This window comes from Xiphophorus couchianus, chromosome 21, assembly GCF_001444195.1.
Source record: "Xiphophorus couchianus chromosome 21, X_couchianus-1.0, whole genome shotgun sequence".
Lineage (NCBI taxonomy): Eukaryota > Metazoa > Chordata > Actinopteri > Cyprinodontiformes > Poeciliidae > Xiphophorus > Xiphophorus couchianus.
Window position 1 is genome coordinate 20,741,277 of NC_040248.1, and position 21,290 is coordinate 20,762,566.

At 43.3% G+C, this 21,290-nt stretch overlaps 1 protein-coding gene across 2 annotated transcripts; it reads right to left on the reverse strand.

Moving 5' to 3' along the window:
- Positions 1 to 2,945: 2,945 nt before the first annotated feature.
- Positions 2,946 to 20,431, reverse strand: mkxa (mohawk homeobox a). 2 transcript variants are annotated; one of them, XM_028005501.1, is made up of 7 exons: positions 20,292 to 20,431; positions 16,382 to 16,638; positions 14,549 to 14,708; positions 12,040 to 12,193; positions 9,877 to 10,224; positions 4,509 to 4,542; positions 2,946 to 4,393 (listed from the first exon to the last, which is right to left on the reverse strand). In XM_028005501.1, the coding sequence occupies exons 2-7, from the start codon at positions 16,555 to 16,557 to the stop codon at positions 4,111 to 4,113; spliced, it is 1,155 nt and encodes a 384-aa protein (XP_027861302.1). In that variant the 5' UTR covers positions 16,558 to 16,638; positions 20,292 to 20,431; the 3' UTR covers positions 2,946 to 4,110. The 2 variants fall into 2 exon arrangements, with proteins under 2 accessions (XP_027861302.1, XP_027861301.1); XM_028005500.1 differs by lacking the exon at positions 20,292 to 20,431 and adding an exon at positions 17,347 to 19,284.
- Positions 20,432 to 21,290: the final 859 nt, after the last annotated feature.

Genomic DNA, 21,290 nt, shown 5'->3' on the forward strand with positions numbered 1-21,290 from the left:
GTTCTTTTTCAAACGCAGTCAGATGGCCCAGAGTTGAGAAAATCAACTGAAGGCAAATAAGACTGTTTCTTCTTGACCTTGGAATGAAATGTCTTCTTCTTTGAGCGTAGTCGAACGAGACCCGGTTAAAGTTTACTATAAAGATGAATAGTTTGTGTTCTGGTAACAGGGAAACTAAAGCAAGAAGCAGAACTTCTACATATTGTCACCTTCCTAAAGTGATGATATTCAAACTATACAGCTGCGTGTTTCTGAAATAAACTCTGTTACTGAATGAGTTCCTTGGTGAAAGGTCCAGACCTGACTCATTGTCCGGTCCGGTCCGGTCCGGTCCGGTGGTTCCCCTCAGGCTGTGGAAAATGGCAGCAGCGTGTCAGAGTGGTGAGCTGCTGAACAGAAACCCCACAGAGCGGCTGGACCTGAAGACGGCCTTTATGGTCTCTAGAGGCAGCTTGTCAAATACTTCCTCAGCTACATACATGTGTGCTACTGCAGCCTGTCGCCATGGAGATGAACATCTATCATATCTAACAGACACATGCATGTGTTTGTAGCTGAGCCAGCCGCTGACTGACTGAGTGTTCGGCACATTCACACTCTGGGTGTTTACGGTCCAACAGGTTTCCCCCAAAGCTGCAGAACATCCTGCTGTGAACATGAGCCAACCACACCTCGCCTGAACCTAAACACATATTCAGCTTCACACACTTCCTTTAGAGTCCAGCAGAAACAAGGAGAACCTTATCCACTGAGGAGAAGGAAGGAAATGCAACAAGCCTGAGAAAAACCAGACAGATGTGGAAACTAGGGCTGGGCAATATGGCCTAAAAATATATTATTGAGCAGTTAACCTCAATAATAAATCGATAACATTAGCCGCCCCTACATCCCCTAAAAATAAAGAATATGATACATCAACATAAATTCTTCACAGCCAGTGATGTTGATCAATTTAATATCAGCACATCATCATGCCTACTGAGATGAGTAAAGTATGATGGAATCATCAAACAGATCTGAAGTGACAATTGATTTTCCAACATGAAGAGATCACAGTCCAAATCCAGCTTCTACTTTATGCCAACACTAGTTTATGGTCCAGATCTCTCAAGTATTTTAAACAGCTTTGCCTGAGGTTGAAGTGAAAATGTAAAACCTGATAAAACCAGAGTTCACTGCAGTTCAGGACTTTGTAATCAGCGATAAAACAGGTTAAGAGGAGAGAAGGGCAGTTGTGGCTCAAGCCACGACTACAACATCCTGAACAGAGGACCAAACCTTACGGCCACTGAGCTGCTGCCAAGAGAACTGACCCATGTTAAATCAGTTCAGTGTTCCCCAGAGAGACTCTGCATGGTTCTGTTGTAAACTTGGTGATTGGAAGGACAGACTTGGAGAAAGACAAAGGACAGAGGACATGAAGAGTGGAGCAGTTTAACAGCCCTCTAATATCAGTCTGTCACTTTTAGTTTGACCACATAATCTTCAGTCTGAGGAAGGATTTGTCATTTCTGGTGGAGCTTTCTGAAGGTCAGGAGGAACGGTGCCGGTTCAGGAACACCTGGGACTTTTAACAAGACCCAACAGGCTCATGATGGACGGACTTAGAGAAAGATTCTCCACCCTCATCACGCTCCAACGGTGTCTGCTCAGATCACACCGGATCAGATGGTCACTGGGGAAGTAAAGTCACTCTGCCATGTGGTATAAAGATGAAATATGATAAATTGAAGTGAGATATTTCTCCTTCTTCTCATTCAGATCTTGACTTCAGATTGTTCTGTCACCATCCAGTGGAAAGTTTCTTTACTGCAGGGAAAGCTTTCAGCTCTTAATTGGGACATAGTTTCTACCTGACCAAAGTCAACACACCCCATCTGTTCCTGGTTAACCTTGATGTGTGAAACACAAGGTCTGATCAGTATTTAAAGAGAAAATAGCTCCAGGTGGTGGACGGATAGATGGGACATGGGGAACACAGAGGTGTAGGAAACTGTTTTTCTTCCTCACTTTTCCAAAACAAGCCTGCCCATCCAACCGAGGAGCAACATGGGTGGAGGTGTTCAGCTCTCAGCTGGATGTTGTTAAAGTTCTTCTGACAACATCAGGGTCAGGAGGTGAAGCACTGACAGGTAAATGACCTGCAAGACCTTTCTGAAAGAGCCAATCAATTCAAAGCTCTGCTCCAAAACTTATCATCAGTTTTATTATTCAGTCTGTTCCTGTTTCTCTCCATCCTGACGTGGATGGGTCTGAAGAATGACGAGTGTTCAAAGCAAAGGGCCAAAAGACAATTAGAGCCTCATCAGGGAAGCAGTAGAGGAAGGAGTAGAAGGAGTAGAAAAACATTTCAAGTTGTGATATGTTTCCAGGGATCCCTGAGTAGAACGGTTCCATGTTCATGTTATGGTCATCTAGGCCTTGACAGGAGGAGCAAGAACTGGACAAAGGAGAGGTGAATTTTTCCAGTCAGAGCCATTTAAATCTCCCCAAGGCACCATCATTTATCCAGCATCAGATGACTGGAAGACCTGCTACTGCCAATGGATTGATACACGTCAGAGGAATGCTCTGGAGAGCTTCAGAGTCTGCAGATCAGCTTCAGCCTCATTATTTTCAACAGGGGTGCTGAAGTCCAGTCCTCGAGAACTACCGTCCTGCAACATGTATAATGTTTCATGTGGAAATATTAGATACCTGCTCGGAACCATTCCTGAAGTTTTTTTCTATTAATACTATATTAATGTCGAACCCATAATTCAACAAAATATTTTTTGCTAACTTTAATCTCAGATCAAAAGACAATTATTTGTCAGTGTTTCTATTATGAAATGTGAAAAAAAATCTGAGAGTTTATGAAACTTTCTGGTGATGCTTTACGGTATCCTGTGCACCGGGTTGTTCTGTCGTTGTTAGTCTCAGTGTATGAAAACAGACGTGACTCATTCCATTCAGAGGTTTATTCATTGTTAGAAACCAGCAATTTATAAACGAAATTTTACATGAGAAAAAATCTGAGAACACAAGGAGATGCATACATGGTCATTGGATTGAACATCCAGTCTTCATCTGAATAAACAAATATATTAGTAAATAAAGAAAACTGATGGTTACCACTTCCATTGCTTTGATATAAATACAACAAAGTCATCTTGTTTCTGTTTCATCCCTATGTGTCCTGATTTACTGTGTGATGCTACAATATCCACAATGACTCCTCTGTTGTCAGGGGAACAAGGTCCTCCCTGTTAAAGCATCAGTTCTGTTCAGGATCACAGACGATGACTTCGGTTCACTGATACAGAACCTTTTGATTTACAAAAGGATTGGAATGAGCTTCATTGTTTGTCCTCGTTTCACCTCCTCCCTGACTTATTTACCGTACTGTCGACCCTAACAGGGTTCTGTTGACTGGCTGTAAAATAATACAGACAGATTGTGGTTCTTCTACTGTCCCACCAGATGAAGTAATGTAACTTTGTCTCTCATTAGTTTGACTTTCCTTCATCGTTTCGTTAAAACACATTCCCAATCAGGAACTCTTTGAAACATTCAACACCAGAAACTGCAAAACGGTGCAGCACAGTTCTTTCTCGAGGTCTTTGATCACAGCAGTTTGAGTGTCAGAAAATATAAGACGGCGATACTTCTGAACTTCTGTCCAATCTGACCCACATGAACAGAACTTGTTTATACTGGAAGAATGAGGGGAAAAAAAGAGCTTTGATCCAAAACAGAACCAGTTGACATATCCAGGCAACAATCATATATGCTTAAGGCTATAGTGGCTCATATAAACACCTGGTCTAAGGAACAAAGTCAAGGTTACAGTGAAGCTTCACTGATGCTGACTTTTATTTTATAGCAATCAGGTTCTGTTTGTTGTAGATCTGGACAATCAGAGAGCTGATCTGCTAAAACAAAAAAGGCACTTTCGAGAATACAAAATTTGTACCAGTAAAAATAAAAATAAAAGAAGAGTAATAAAATAAGAGTTACAAAAGTTTCTAATTTTAAGAAAAGGATGGTCAAGAAATCTTGTAGACATTTTCAATACGAGCAAATACTGACATTTCCTCCAGCACAAGTTGTTCCTCTGTCAGGGCGAGTTTATTTGGCCTCTGTTTGCTGAGAGAGGAACGTTTGCTGCTTTGCGTAGACGGATAACGTCAGAGCTAAAACTTCAGCAGCAGCAGCAGCTGAAGGTTTTTTAACAGTCTTCACCTCAGCTATATGGGAGGACTTCTGGATGATGCAGCTGGTTGTCCTGGAGACGCTGTCCTTCCCCTGAGCCAAGTTGGTCAAGGCCATGGCGGCGTTGATCTCCTTCCAGTACGTCTCATCTTTGGCCTTCACCTTCTCCTTCTGCGTTGCTGGGACGTCACCGTTGCCCCTGACAACCGGCACAACAAGCAAACACGCACAGAGAGAACAAAACACAGAGCGTTACAGCTCACGTTCAGCTGGTGATTGGACACAGGTTATCTGGGGAGAGAAGGTCGACTCACTTGTCATGTTGACTTGATCCATGGTCTGTGGCTTCTGAAAGCAGAGAGAGAAAAGCTCAGTAGACTTCTCTGGGTCAGAACACCAGGACACTCTAGTAAAAGATTTTTAATCTCAAGTTTTTTATCCTGGTTAAATAAAGGTTGATGATGAGAACCTGCATGTTCAGCAGATTAGTGGATATGTGTGTGTGTGTGTGTGGTTTTTGACTTGTGTTTTGTTCTTTCAGTGGACACCGTGTCCTCAGCAAACATGTGCTGCTCTGGTTTCTGTCTTTATTTAAGATGCTGGAGGAAAAAAACACGTTTATCAAGAAGCTTTCAAGCGTAAAGGTGACTGATAGGATGGAGCTGAAAGATGTTTCTTATGACTCATAAAGTCCATGGATGTGATATTTAGTTGGAAAACAAATGGAGCCCAGCCAGCATAATTGAGTTGTCTGAAGAAATCAGATCGAAAAAGACAAAGCGAAACAGATCTGAGAGGGAATGAAAAGGCAGTGAGAGAGTCAGTGGGAGAAAGATGGCCGCCTGCTGGCTTTCCTCCCCCCTCCTCAATGGGACCAACCTCCATCTCATCTGTGAAACATTAGTGAGGAACAGCAAAGTCATTAAACAATGAAAGTAAAGTTGTCTTTATGGCAGCCAGAGTGTTTACTTCAGCTGTTTACTGAGAGTTCTTGGTGTTTTGAGACCTCAACCTGTCTTCTGTCTCGCGTCCAGCCTTCACTCAGATCTGCCCAGCAGTGAAAATGACAACACAAGCTTGAAGTTTTATGAGGCATTAAAAGACAGCAGAACATCTGGACCTTCTAGCTGTGCAGCCTCCAGGCGCTCTCCTTAAGTTCACTAAACATTTAAGAAGTTTGGTCTTTACCAGCTAGAGATGACTGGATGAGCAGAAAATGTTCAAAAGAGGAAAATTATCTGAAAGTTTCTATTTAGTCCAAAGGTATTAAGAGTGTCAGACGTACAGCAGGTCGTCCTTTGTTCAGAACAAATCCCTCACACAGGGAAACCTCGTCTTCTACAACCTCACTCTGCTCATCCTGCATGTCAATCGGTCCTTTCTCCTGAGTAACATTTTCATCTTCACTGCATCTTTTCTTATGAATATAAAAGTCCAGCATCATGTGAAAGCCAAAACATTCAACTGCTCTGATTTTTACAGCTTTATCTTGGTCACCTCTCTTTGTGCTTTAAAAGCCTCCAGAGTTTCCAAATATCCTGATCCACTGATCTCATCTCTGCAGGCTCCACCAGCCTCAGACTCTCCATCTCCTCGCTGCTCTTCTGTCTGCTTCCCATGCAGTCTGAGCCATGATGACAGGACAAGGTCTGAGACGCTCCGGGCTGATATGGCCCTGATTAGGAAATGTCCCTCTAGTTTTCCGGTTCACTTTTGGATTCTTCCACAGAGAGGAGCCTGACCTCACTCACCACAGTTGTCTCCTTAGAAGAAGAGAAGGAATGTGTGAGAGGGAGATGAGGACGTGATAACCCAGAGTTACAAACCACTCAGTTTTAGTTCAGGTTGTAGTTTGTCAGAGATTTCCAACAATGTCCTCACATTAATGTCTGTCCACAATTCCCTGCTGTGCCGTCTTTCAACAGCAGCATTGTACATAAACCCCATCTGATGTATCTGTCTATGATGATATGTATCAAACAGGCATCAAACCTTGGAATTAATAGCATGTGAGACCAGCGGGCAGGTGTGCACCTCCTCACATCCAGTTTTGTTACAGGTCAACTATAAACCTATAGCTTAAGCTGTTTTCACGGTCACTGTTACTGGTGTATAAAAAACCCTATTTAAAATAAACAAAAAACACTTTTTTTGGAAGTGGTGGTGGAAACATTTGCAAGGATGCGCAGTGTGATTGCCACTCGGTGCAGCACTGACAGTTGTGCGTGGCGGCCAGGTGGAGAAGAAACAGAGCTAGGTGCCATTTTCACCAGGAGCTTTTATTACAGCTTTCTCTGAAACATTCCCAGGAATGATCAGCTCTTGTTGGTGGCAAATAAAACCCTCACATTAGGGTGGAAAAAAGCAGTAACCACAGGGAAACATTACTCACATTTGTAAGTGTTTACATGTGGACAAAAGCAGCCTTTTTTGGGGATCTGGAGGCCAAATGACATGTTTGTGCAGGACTTGCTGCATCATTATGTTGCCCTTGTTCACATTGGGAACTCAGCTGCCCTCTGTGTGTCTTGACTGGGTTACACCTCTGCTCTCTGGTTGTGAAGCTCTCTTTTCCTCCATCCCGTGGGAACACAGAGGCTACCTATTGTTCTACAGCCGACTCGGCTTTTAAAATGGAAACAGTTTGTGTTTTCCACAGAGTCGGGCAGTGCGGCTCCCTGAGCAGGCGGACAGCTGTGTTCCTCACATCTCAACATCTGATGGTGTGTGTGAGCCTCATTGTGCTACAAAGTCCTGGCGTTCCGACCATTTAAAACCCCTCAGACTGAGAGAGCTTTTTATTCCTCTCTCTTCCAGTTCCACGTTGGGGAGCTGCCTACAAGTAAACTGTGTGTAAAATGTGTCTGTGTTGATGTTTGGGAACCTTTCTCTGCAGCTTCACAGACAGCATGAACATGTTGGTCTCAGTCTGTGTCCATGAAGTGGCAGAAACACATCTTCTTCCAGTGACAGAGATCCAACATCTGAGCTGGGAGATTTATCACTAAAATGGCAATAAGAGGTCATTTTGACTGCTGTATTTAAGGATAAATTAATTTACCTCGCAAGCTTATAACTAAGATAAATTTAATTTAAATTTGCTAAACAACATTTTTCAAATCAAAATGTCATAACTGGTCTATATTTTTATTTTTAATAGATGTCATTTTATTATGCATCAAGCTTTTACCCTTATTGAAAATCATCATCAAATGGTAAAATATACAAAAGCAGATTTTTTTTCAATCAATTCATCCTAGACGTCTAAGAAAAATACATTTCTATAAATCATTAAGAAGACGATGTTACTTAATCCATCAGTCATTCTCAAATCCATTGAAGAAGGATTTGAGAAAAAGACTGATTGATCCAGTTAATTGGGCTTACAACTGGAACACAAACTCCAATTTTGTAAAATTAAATTTGGTGTTTGATGCACGTGTGCATGAGACCTGCACAGCATAACACATGATTTATTGTCATGGCAATATCACCATTCTATAATAAATGTTAGCTCATTACTTAAGTGCCATGCATTAAGGCTCTCTCTGACCAGGGTATTTGTTGTCGGTTGTTTCTTGCTGTAGGATTAGAAGAGTAAAAGTTAAAGAGTTGCTAAAACAGCAAACATCGGTCAGAAGCATCTTTTTCATTAAAACCTGGTTGACAAAAATTATCCAATTTTCTTTTTTATGGAGATGGGTAAATTACATATGTTTAAAATGAGTTTATATGTTTGTAACAGTAACACTTCTTATCTTTTATTCATTCATCTTAAGACATTGTCACTGCAACATCCACCTGTATCATCACATGCTGCTTGTTTTCCTTCTACCAGGCAGCTCTAGTGTGGATGTGATGTTTGAGGTCTTGGAGCTTCACCAGTGGGATTCCTTTCAAAACGACTGAAGTTTAGTTTTTCACTGGAGCCAATCCATGATCTCCATTTGCTGCCACGTCTGACTGGTCTTTGTAGTCAGGAGTTCTGGCCGAGCCCACAACAACCAACTGGGACACAAATGGACTTTGAACCAATGGGACGCCAGCTACCAGATTCACCACTTTTCCTTGTCCAATCACAACTTTGTTGCAGACTGGAACTTACCAAGACAATATGACCAAAAATCTCCCTGGACAAACTTAATATGTGAAAATCTTTTAAAGCCAGAGAACAGAACCCAGTCTGGGCTTGAAGCTTTCAGTAATCTTAAATCAGATTTATTTGGACATTGTGTCCTCTGTGGAGGTGATAGAAGAACAGATTTATGTCAAATCTGCTGCACAGGGACACATTTGTCTCTCGCTGTAAAACATAAAACTCTTTACAAAAGAAGAATGTGTTCTCTAAAGAAATATCTGGAATTTCCAGCAAACAGGAGAAAAAAACTGCAGGAAATGATAAAAACTTGAGCTTGAAAACATTTCTCTCTCTCTCTGCAATTTTTCATTTGCTTTGTTCCTCAAAAATCAGATGTGGAATGAAATTTTTATTTTCTCAACTCTTAATGTAATTTGGATCAGATCTGATTTTCTCAGAAGGAGCTTGTCCCTTTTGAATGAATCGTTCCGTTTGACCCAACAAGCTTCTGTCACATGTAACAGAGTAATACTTGTGTAAATGTATCGGAGTCCAAGGAGGCCAAGAGGGACACGTCAGTGGCAAGAAATTATAATAACCAGAGATAAAACAGTCAGTGTCTATTAAAGGCAGCAGCTCAGCCAGCTGAATTCAGCCCTTCTGGGATTTGTCTTGATAAAATCTGCTGGAGTGAAGCTTCAGCAGTGAAAACAGCCTGATGTTGGCTCAGGTCAAAGGGTTTTAATTGTTCCTGTTGGACTCATTGATTCATTTCAGATACACACACTCTGTCTGCTTCACACTCAGACAAGAAGAAACACTTTTGTCCAAAAGAGACACAATAACAGCAGCTCTTCCCTCCAACAATCCAGTTCAGATCCGGACCCTCCTTGTTCTGGTCGTGTTCAACACAAAGGGAAAATGTTACTATTGGATGTGAAGTCCACCTGAACAAAGACCCAGTGTTCTCAGCCGATACAATCACAGCTGACCTTGATTGGTTACATCTCAGAAACGCTGCAGGAACTCCTGCAGCTTCCAGACGCTTTGGACTGCAAAGGTCCCACATTCAACTCTCAGTCTCAAGAAGCCTGTCGGACATTTTGCTCTGCTCTCTCATCTGGAGCCACAGCTGGAACAAAGACGGGACAAACAGCAGCCTGAAAGTCTTGTTGTGTCTGACCTGTTAGACCCTGGTTAGCTAGAGGTGAAGCTCCTCCCACCTCTCTGGACGGCCTCAGAGACAACCAGTGGTTCAGTGTGTGTGGGTTTGACAGTGTGCAGGTTACTGGATATGCTTGTGTGTTTCAGATGAACTGCACCTTGTTTAAATTTTACAAAATACTTCAAGGAGATCCTGAACAGCCTCTCCATTTCAGCAGCCATGAGGAGAAGATTCAGCAACACATCCAACATGTTCAATTAAAGGAAGCAGAGAGAAAGTAAGCAGGAGAGATATTAGAGATCCTGCAGAGGGACAGACAGCTGGACATAATGGACAAGCTGCAGGAATGAAAACAAACGTCCAGAAAGAAGACAAAGATCAGACATGAGGAATGTGGTGTGTGTTGGAGAGTTCCTGGAAGAGTCAGTGGTCTCCTTACCGGCTCGATAGACGAAGTGGGCCTCAGCTTCAGAGGACGATGGCGACAGCAGCTCGTCATCGAACTCGTTGGAGCTGAAGGAGCCAGAGTGGTTCCTCTTGCGAGCGTCCATGACAGCGTTGGCCACCATCACGTGCCGCAGAGAGTCGTTCAGGTAGCGGTGCAGCAGGCTGCTCTTGTACTTGGGTGGAGACACGTAGTCCTCGGCCTCCACTGCAGAACGCAGCCCTGGGTCCATGCCGATGGCCACGCCCACCATGGGGGAGCCTTCCTTCTTGATGACGCTCTGGTACAAGGGCTTGGTGAGATCCTCAGGACCGCTCTGTGTCCTCTGAGGGTTGTCTCCATCTGCAACATCAGGACATGCTCACATGACTGTTCTGTTGGTGGAGGACAGGAAGTCTTCTCTACAACAAGAACCATCTCTTAAAACTTTAGCACAAACTTCTGTTGCCATGGTGATCTGTAGTATAAGATAAACATCATTTTTATTCAGGCTCTTGTCCCGACTCCTAACTGGGATCAGTTATCAACATAGAACAGTGGAAATGAACCTCAACTCTCCACAATAAGGAAAACTGTGTCTGAATTGATCTCTGTTGGTTTGTCTCTCAGGTCTGTTCTTCATTTTACTGATAGTGAAAACCTGAAGGGAATCTCGTCTTCAAGTCTCTCTCTCAACCTAAAGTAAGAGCTCAATCCACTCGTTGGGTTGTAGAACTCTCTTTGGATAAAGAACATCTGTTGTTGGTCACATTGATGCAGAAACAGTAAAGACTGCAGCATAAGGCCTGTATATACATATGGTGATGTAAACCAGTGGCACTGACTGGTTCCAGTCTCTCCATCTTCATCTGGGTCACTGCATTTAGGTCCCATCAGTTTTTTTGTGGTCATAAAGTCTCTAAAAACAATCAGTGGAAGTGCACATTGTAATGACTCATTTCCTCCATCAGATGTTGGACTCCAGGTTCAGTTATTGTCTCAGTTCTGTTCAGCCAGTCTGAAGGAAAACGGTTATTTGGAGCTAATCTTTCGTTCAAACAGCAGAACCAGGAGACTCCAGCCTGCTGCTCCTGCCCACATGTTGGCATCGCCTCCAGAACAAAAAGCCCAGTTCAGACTTCAGACCCAGAACCAAACCGTAATGAATGCTGGTTCTATCTCAACCTTCGTCCCCTGCAGCATTACATCCTTCCCAGAATGCTTTGCAGCTGAGGAGACTGAATTAAAGCCCAGCTTCCCACCTGATGAAAGAAACAGGAGGAAGATAAAACTCTGATGAAAACCCAGAGATTCTCTGGCAGCAGGAAAATCAGAGACACTTCACTTCAGTTTCTGTCGCTGCCAGGACTGCAGTTCTGTAATTTGGCCGGGTTAGATGTCTGGTTCGGCCTGGTCCAAATTAAGATGAGCACTTCCGATAATCAGAACCACATGGTTCTGCCAGCATCTCCTCTGTCACCAAACAATCTGACCTTTTGATTTAGTCCAATAAAAATATTAAACGGTTCTACTGATCAGAACATCAGGTCTGCTCTGGACTCCAAGCAGAAAACAGGTTTTACTTTAGCCTGGATTTGCTGCTGCAGCTCCAGAACCAGCTGGACCGTTTCAGGACAGTAAGAGGAATGAAGACACGGTCAACAGGGTCAGATCTGCTCCCAGAAATAGTCTCTGGAACAAAAGCATAGGCTTCAGAACATAATGGAGGGCCTTTCAGCACACGGGCCAGCAGTGGGAGCGGGCTGCGGATCGCTCCAGAACCAGAATATGACAGGGAGACGAGTCAGGGAGATATACGGAGCCTCTGGTGGTGCAGCGGCCTGCGGCACACACAACACAAACACCATGCAAACATTCCTCTGGGAGCCACACGCTCAGCTTCTCCTCCTCACACACTGAGAGAGAGATTACTGACACCACAGAACTCTGAACTTTCTGTTCATTCACTGCAGGACGACTGAACTTTGACTTTCTTACGCTTCCTCACCAAAACGGGCCGGACCTTCCCATGAGAGCCAGCGTGTGTTTGCACATTTGCCAGCTCCACTGACTGATAGAAGGAGAACATGCAATGTTCTGGTTCTGAGCTCAGAAGATCATATCCAAGTGTTTGTGCAGTTTGGACAGTTTGTCCTCAGAGCAGCAGGTGAGGCGTACCTTGGGAGCAGCTGTCGTCGCTGCTGACGCTCAGCCTCTCTGCGTTGCCCTGAACGTATTTGTTGTAGAGTTTGATCCGGAGCGCCCAGCTCAGGTCCGGCTGCCTCACCGTGTTCTTCAGGCGTCTCCTGGCATTGGCGAACCAGTTGGACACCTGAGAGGGACGAAGAAGGAAGGGGACACACACAGCAAACAGGAAGACGTGTTAATGTCTAGAGTCCACACTCGTCCACATCCACAGCCAGACTAAACGTGTCGTCCTCAGTGGAGACATCGCCTCGCTGCAGAGACAGAGTCCAGCTGCAGATCAGCTGCAGCTCTCTGATCGGAGCTGAGAGGAACATCCCAGACGTTCTGCAGGAAAACTGAAGCCTCTCAGCTTTTTACTGTGTACAAAGAATCGGCTGACGGCCAGTGAACGCATCATTTCATGATCTAATGCTCTGACTGAGACACACGTCCCCATCCTGCTTATTCTGGACACGTCCAGACTCCCTCCAATAAGACGTTTTTTCCATCTCTGTCTTTAAGATCCAATAAAAAAGACACTTGAGCCGCTGCTCTTTCTTCCACTGGGAGTGGAGACCATTAGATGTTCTACTGGAATAACTTTTCATGCTCAGTAGATTTCAAGCTGCTTATGAACGGCTGGGGACGGCGGCCTCATGCTGGACTACTTAGTTTTCACGTCCTCTCCTTCAGGATCACATTTCTCATTAACTAGGACCGTCCCACCGTCTTCAGTCTGCAGGACTTGGAGGGGAAGGGACGGCGTCCTCATGAGGACGGGAGGTCCCAGAGGAGACGGCGTGTTACCACGGAGACGGAGTTCAGGAACCATGGAGACGGCACCGGATCATCGGCTCCATCTCACAACATCGACATGGAACAAAGCTAACTGCTGCCCTACAACATGACAGATTTAGCTGCTGTTTAACACCTGCTGCCAGGTCGGCCTCTCCAGGGAAAAACACACAGGAAGTGATGCGTTCAACGCCACTGGCAGCCTTAACAGCGGTCTGTCTGGACTAAACAGTGGAAGAACTGGGCTGTCCTCAGCAGCAATCAGTGGAAAGACAGAAAGACGTCAAGGTCACATCTGAGTTTATGTTCACACTTTGGGACAAAACGATCAGAAATATTTTCAAAGACTGAGAGGTTAAAGATTAATAACAATCTGTTTTCATATTCCTAATTGGCAAAAAACAAGATTTTTTATCCTTCAGCAACTGAAAATAGAGAAAATAGAGAACCAGGTTCTTCAAAAGAGAACAGAAATTTAGATCAAGAACTGATTTGCATCAAACCATTTTTCCAAAATAAATATTTCTATAAATGATCACTTCAATAAAACTGGAAATAATTTTATGACTGACTTTAAATCAGAAAATAGAAAAATAAATCAATAAATAATCAGATAATGATGATTTTACTATAATACATTTGAATTTTGTTATTTATACTTTTCTTCTTTTTTAATACATTTAAAACTTTTACCTAAATATGATTAATTATTTCAGCCATTATTTTACCAGAATGTTCCTTGAGAGAAAATCTCGTTTATTAATTTCTAGATGAATTTATCAATATTTAATATTGTATTTAAATATTTATCTCATTTGATGTCAGGTTGTTGCACTTTTGACCCTCAAATTCTCCACCTTTAACCTCTGACCCCACTAATGATATTTACACTCAAACACAGTGTGTGTTTGGGTCACAGCGTCCAACATCAAGCGCTCCCAGAAATGAGAAGCAGATTAAGTACAGAGTGACCATGTGAGGAAAACGCTGCTATACACACACACACACCCACACACACACACACACACGCCCACACACACACAGCTGCACTCAGTGCTGGGTGTTCCTCTCAGCAGTCAGGTTGTCAGATAAGTTCAGATGTTCACTCTAAACTTGGAGCCATCAGCAGTTTCTAACAGTTCTGCTCTGAACATCTCACTGGTTTCTCCAGACGTCATAAAGATCAAAGCAGCAGAAATATTCCTGACTCAAATCTTTATCAGAAATTACATTTTTCTGGAGCTTTTTAATGCAGCAGAACAGGTTTACATATTGAGACGTAGGAATATTTCAGGAATATCTCAAGAAAATCATTTTGAATCATTTCCAAACAGGTAAACATCTGTTCTCTGCAGAGTTTCTGAAACCAAAATGTTAAGCAGGACAAATTTATTATTATTATTTAACAAAACCTATTTAGTTCTGACACTTTTAGACTCTCTGGGACATGAGATGAAGCTGAGCTGCAGCTTTTGGAAGAAAGTGGAAGAAACAAATCAAAGCCTGAGACGCTCAGCAGAGAGAGGAGAAGCTGCAGGAGGATCTGGAAGGCAGAGGAAACAAAACTTCACTCCTGCTCAGCTGCTGCTAAACATTCAGGAACAGTAAAAGCTGAACATCTAAACTCCAGCAGCCTGATCACTCTCCTGTCTATGTGACTTTTCTTTGTCTCCTCCTGGAATCAGAGCAGAAGAAAGCGTCTCACCTGGACCAGAGTCATCTGCGAGCCGAGCGCCAGCAGGATTTTCTCCGTCTTGGTCGGGTACGGGTTGTCTCTGTGCTTGTAGAGCCACTGCTTGAGCGGCCGCGCCATGTCCTGCAGGGCCTGGCGCTTGTGTCGCACTTTGCTGCCGCTGGGACGACCCCTGTGCGCCAGCAGGGACAGCATTTAGACGCAGGCAAACAACCGGACACACCCCAGGGCTTCAGCATGCAGATGTCAGAAATTCACGCCGCGTCTAAAATGTCGGCAGATGAATCAGAGAAACGTCCTGAACCCACAGGAGGAACACCTGAACCTGCAGATGTCAGTATGGTGCTGCTCTCCACTTCTCCTTTAGCTCCCAAAACGGCTCCACTGGCTGCAGATGGAACCATTTTAGTCGGACCTCAAAGCGGGCCCGAGGTTCTGGTTCTCCAAATATTTTCCTTGTAATCTGGATCAGCCTGAACATCGTGGAGCGCATTTCACTCTGACCTTTGACCCCAGAGCTGTGTTAGAGAACATTCCTCATTTGTATCCAAAAGGAAAATCATTTTGTATGAAACTGTAAGTAAATTCAGGCGGCGAGATTGAAAGTGTTCATGGAAACTCTGGCTAACGCTGCCAACATGTGTTTATGTTAGAATCTGTTTGGTTTGAATTCATCCTGGTTTTTGTTTGTTTGTTTTGTTTCTTTTAGGCCTTTATGTGGTCAGACAGGAGAGTGGATGATGAGAGAGAGAAAACATGAACAAAGGTCATAGGTCAGGACTGGAACCTGACTGATAACGTGACATTTTCATTCGTGCGCCACAATTTAATTAAATTTGATGTCGATTTTAATAAATGATTTCAGTTAGGCTAAAAAAATAAAATAGTAATACTGCATTTGCTAAATAAACATTATTTATAGTTTCAGTTTCCAACTGAACATTTTGATTAAAGTGTTTAATCGAAGCAGAAAATGTTTCCTTTGCAGCTCCAGTCAGAAATGCTTTTGTTTTTCCAGCTGTTTCCAGTTTAACCTTCTTCTATTTTAATATTTTGAATAATCACCTTTTTTATATGAATATCTTTGATGTACTTTATAAATTTTATTTGAACAAATAAATTGAAAGGTTCATCCTACTTATTTTCGAGATGCTGAGGGTTGGACTTTATATATTAGATACTTTAAAGACATTAGTGTCTGGAGCAACGAGCTACTGAACAAATATCAGCTGCTTCTTGATTCTCACCTTAATTCTGATCACAGTTTAATGGTCATTAGATCAGCAGCAGTCTAGAAAAAGGTTTATTGTCGGATCTGTCAGATTTTTCTACATCACAACCTGAGGACGAAAATATTTAGAAACTACAGGAGTCTGAACGGAGACGCTTTTAAAATCATTTTAGCCAAATTTGGAGCAAATGCGTATTTACGCAGGACAACAGAAAAACTTCCATCATGTTCATGAATTGATTTATAGTTTTTCATTTAAAAACTCTGCTGCTGGACTTTAAATTTATATGGGTTTAAAATCTAAACCCATATCAGTCTTTAAATCTCCAGTTTAAATGTTTCATTTGCTGCGCTTATTTTCGCAAAACCCGAAGATTTAATCCCGGAGATTTTTCCCCGTTTCTCGCTCAGCTAACGAGAGACCAGCAGGTTGACCAGCAGGTTGACCAGCAGGTTGACCAGCAGGTTGACCAGCAAGTTGAACAGCAGGTTGACCAGCAGGTTGACCAGACTGTCAGATATTCCCCCTCCGTGGGTTCCTTCACCCACTACAGCCGACCCACATCCACGCATGCTGAGCAGCAGCCTCTACCAGAACAGAGAGCCTCACATACCCGCTCCGCCTGTGTCTGGCCGCCTGGCTGTCTCTGATGGCCGGGCTGCTGCAGAGGAGATCTGGATGTTGACCGTCGATGACCTCCAGGTAATTTCTGCTGCTCATTTCCACTTCCTTCGCCTTCTCCTCAAACAGGACCTGACTGCTCAGCTTGTTAAACACAACGGTGTTCATCTTTGGCCGCTCGGTCCGCAGATTTCTCTGCTGCGCTCGAATCCAAAAGGTTCGTGGAGGAAAACTGTCCCCGCGTCTCTCCTGCGGAAGAATAGATCACATTTAGTTTGAGGATCATATGAACTAAATCCTTCATCTAAACTCCTCCACATGCAGCAGCTTCAGAGTTAAAGGCGAGCGGAGCCGCGGCGCTCTGACTCCACTTCTGTGTCTCTTTGGAAACAATCCCAACCTGTTTGCTTCATTCAGTCTCCTCCCGCTTCTAATGCGGAGAGGCGCTTCTTTCTGCGCACTTTCATTGCGCATTAATTAGCACAATCAGCTAAGAAATAAATCCGGGATGAGTCGGTGCGGACAGCGGAACAGTTTCTGGTTCTAGATCCACTTTCCTGCTGCGCTGTGGGGGGAAAAACACAACCCACGAAGAGACACGCAGACTGTGGATGATGAGAATCTCATTTATTCTGCAGGAATAAATTCATGTGAATTTTGTTAAAGCGACTCTAAACTACAGTGTGAAGCAGATCAACCGACTTCCTGCTTCAGAAACGACCTGCTCTTTCTCTCTCTCTGCAGCTTCATCGCTGTTATCAGCTGATTTGTCTCGGACGCGGATCCAGCAGCAGCAGCAGCAGCTTCGTGGAAAACAGCTGGAATTTTTCCTTGACATCGACTAAAGTGATGCTGGCAGTAATGTGACTGATTCAAGTTGGGTTGAAGCAGCTGGAGCTGCGCCTTCAGAACATCTGAACCTTTCATTCAACCAGTGAGTGGATCTGTGGCAGTTACCTTCCCCGGCTCCCTCCTGCGTCTCTCGGCTGTGCTGAACAATAATCCCGCTCCCAGCCGCCCATGCCCCGCTCACATGTTCCCCGCCTGAGTTTCTGAGCTCCAACCACACGGACCGCCGTCTCCTCCTCTGGTTTTATCCGGCGGCCCGGGACTCTGAATATCTGCGCCTGCTCATGTTTCCTTGCACAGAGGCTGAGCCTGCGAACATCCTGCTGCTGCTTTAGGCCGGTTCAGGGGCCGCGGCCCCCAGAGGGAAGGAGAGGGAGGCGGGCATGAGTCTGAAAGAAGCAGGCTGTCTGTCTGAGCCACTGAGGATTAGAGACCCAATGGACAAATAATGTCTGTTTAGGAGCTGCTGCTGCTGCTGCTGCTGATGGAGTTTAATTTATTATGTCAAAAAGCTTGAATAGATTTTAGCTGCTAAAGATTCATGGTTTGATTTGATTGGCCGGGAAGCTGAAGGACAGAGCAACTTCAAACTTTCACTGATGAAAAAGATAAAACAGCAACTGTAACTGAATAACTTGGAACTTGTTCCTGTTTATGTTAGCTAGCATTAGCATTGTGGCACAGCCAGCTGCTACAGCAGGTTAGAAAAGTTAGAGTTTAAAACTAAATTTCTCTCAATCAAATCCAGTTTCAGTAAAAATAGTAAGTTTGTTCAGTAGCCGTCATTATCAGTGTTGCTGAGGATGTTGATCATTGCTGATCCTAATCACTAATAATGATCAGGATTGTTATTCTGATCATTATTAGTGATCATCAGGATAATTGTATTTGTTTAATTATATCCATAAACAAAGTTAGACAGCTGGACCATCTGCATCTGCCTAAAGCTGAAGTTAGCATCTCTGCTCTCTGCTACTTCAGTGAAATCCAGACAAATGGAAGAAACAGTTGGACTATAAATAGCCTTGCCACAACTGATTCCTCCTGTCACATTATGTGCCCATGACTCAAAGGTTCTGAGGTTCTCAGCTGTGGGTTCCTTTGGGGTTTATCCAGAGTAGTTATTCCAGGGATGTGACTAACCATCTGAAGTGTTCAGCCTCTGTGTAATTATTGTTTATTTGTGCTTATTTTCATTTAAAAGGGGGAACTGACTTTTACTAAGAGTTTGTGAAAACATGCAATGATTGACCCAGTCATGTAACGGGGTTAATTAAGGTCAGGAAGGGTTTATTTGCTCAGGTTTTCCACAATATTGTAGCTTTGCCTTCTGGCCTGAGGTGAACTTCTGTTGCCTCCTCTCACATTATTGCTGTTATCCAAACCTGTGGCTCATCAGCAACCTGCTGCAGCTTCTCTTGAATCTTAATCCAGCCTCTCCAAAGCTTCAGCTTTTCCACCCTGCACCTCAGACTGCTGCCTGTCTGTCGCCCTCTGTGGTTGAATAAAACCATTCAACAGGTAGACCAACATTAATCATGATGTCCCAACTCAAAGGGATCGGTGACGGGGAGTCTGCAGGCGATCCTGATTCACAGTTCTGTTTCATCTCAGACTGGACTCCAGGAATTACACTGGCATCTGCTTTCTTTGGTATCCATTCAATGGCTGCTGGGGTTGGACAAGTAATGAGTTTTGAGGCCTGGCACCAGAGTTCTGATGTCAGAGACAGTGGATATCTGCTGAGGAGCTTTGCAGAGACCCAAGATGCTCTGCAGCTTCACATATTGCAACAGGAACTCTTTACCAAATCCTCTTCTTACAGACTTCTTTATGACACTGAGGTTAACAATAAAGACATTATGAAGGAACCAAAATAACAATTTAACAGTTTGATCTCTGGTTTGAAGAGATTTTCCTCAGAGCTTCATACAAAGTTAAGTTTCTGTTCTCTGTATTGTCCAATCGGTTCACTGTTGTTAAACACAGACTTCACCTCCTGCATGTTTAGATCATTCACAGGAAATATAACACAACAATAAAGTAAACTAATTCTAGACCTTTTAGTTCTTTTAGGTGTGAGCTCATTCTGACTGAAAGGAAACTTGGAGTCATTTCATCAAAGTTGCATTTTCTGTCTCGGTTTACAAATGATCTGAGATCTAAGGAAAAATATATTTTAGAAAGATATGACCTTTTTTAATAATTACAGCAGCCTATTTTGCAAGAACAGTGACAGAGGTTCAGTACATGAAGATCCAGACTGGTAAAATCAGAAAGCAGACATCTAGAACCCATCATGACTCTGACTGGAACATCCTGTTTTTATTCCTCATTCAGTTAGAATTAAAGGAGCTGCCAATTAAAGATGTCCTTTACTACAAAACAGTGTTTCCTCAATGGAAACATGTTAGGTCATTACAGACCAGATTACATTTGTGCTTCTGTCTGTAACCACAATCTCTCATTGAGGATGATGTTTTTCCTCTAGACTTGGACCTCATTGCTCCATGTAAACCAGGCTGGAATTACAAGCCGTCTCACACAAACTATAAAGCCACAGGCAGATTGGTTGGGTAGCTTAGCCAACTTTGGAAACTGTGACTGAAGGGAAAGTGAGCAGGTTGTTGAAATGACCCAATTTCATCTTTTAAGAGAAATGTTCAGCATTTGGGATGCCAGTCAGTGTTAAGTACTGAAAATCATCAGGAATCTGAAAGCTGTTGGAAGTGACTGGGATTGATGTCTAGAATCATAGAGAGGAAGAAAGTAGATCAGCCACTGCTGTCTGAAACCCTGACCTCTGCTGCAGCTCTAAAAATACATGAATGGTGACTAAAGAGGAAAAGGTCCTTCAGTGATGGATGTCTGTCTGTCTGTCAGCATGTTTTCCACTCTGAACTCAACCCTCTGATCTTGCAAATTGAAAGAACAAATCAGTGTTTTGGTGCAGTCGTCCTCCCTCATGTTAGAATAACAAAGACTCAAAGGTCATGTTTTACTGCCAGTGTGAAAACTTAAAAGAAACATTTCAGATATTTCTGCGTCATCACCTCTGAAATGCTGCTTGTGGTATCTCTGCTTGTTGAGTCTTCAGCTGCATTTCTCTGCAAAGCTCTGCAGTATTAGGGAGTGTTTGGGCAGACTGACAGACAGCAGCGAGCGAGACTGGATCACTGCTTACTTCTGCATTAAACAAAAGAGAAGGACAATTACTGATGTCACATTTAAAGTGCCAAAACACACCAAGAAGTCAAAGAGGAGAAAAAAGGCCAAATCACAGAGATACAACAATCCTCATCTGACCTTTCAACTGATTTACTGCTTTCCCAAATATTCCTGCTAATTCTGTGAAGAAACTCAAACAGAGAACTTCTGCTGGTTGGTGCCGTTTTCTTCAGCCTCATGTCTTCCACTCCAGTCCAGAACAGCGATGGCTTGATGAAAAGGTCCTGATGAAAACTCTGGGATAATAAAAGAGTTGGTGGGGAGCCATGTAGCTCTCAGGTTAGCTTACGTTCCACTGAGGGAAACCTGGCCGGGACTCTGGTTCACTCATCCTCATCTGCTGTGAACCAGAACCGCCTGTTGGCTTCATTATCCTTCTACTTTCTCAGCTCAGCCAAACAGGAAGAGGCGAGGGCCCAGATGGTTTAAAGGTCACACAGAACCTGCTGCAGATAGAAAACTGAACAGTAAACTGAGCATCATCACAATGCAATTGAAAGAAGCTGACAGTAAATCACTGTAAAGGAAAACTCACTTCAAACATGTTTTTTAAGAAATGACCTAATGAGGCCAATCAGTAAACCTTTTATACATATATATATATATATATATTTTTTTTTTTAAATGACAGTCGTAGCTTTCAAGTTTCTTCCAATCAAAGTCCTGGTCTGGAAGATTTCCCAGTTTCCTCAGTTCTGAAGGTCAGGTAAAGAACTGAAAGCTCTCCGTGTCAATGTGCCGTTAGCCGAATGCTTTCCATCTTCGACGGGTTTTTCAAAAAAATGTCGACAGAAAAATCTGGAGGCCATTTGTCATTTTGACAG

Excerpts from the sequence above, each read along its gene's own strand:
- mkxa (XM_028005501.1), bottom strand. The coding sequence starts at position 16,557 with ATGAACACCGTTGTGTTTAACAAGCTGAGCAGTCAGGTCCTGTTTGAG. Across the intron at positions 10,225-12,039 it reads CGACGACAGCTGCTCCCAAG|ATGGAGACAACCCTCAGAGG; the intron begins GTACGCCTCACC and ends CTGATGTTGCAG. Across the intron at positions 4,394-4,508 it reads GGATCAAGTCAACATGACAA|GGGCAACGGTGACGTCCCAG; the intron begins GTGAGTCGACCT and ends GCCGGTTGTCAG.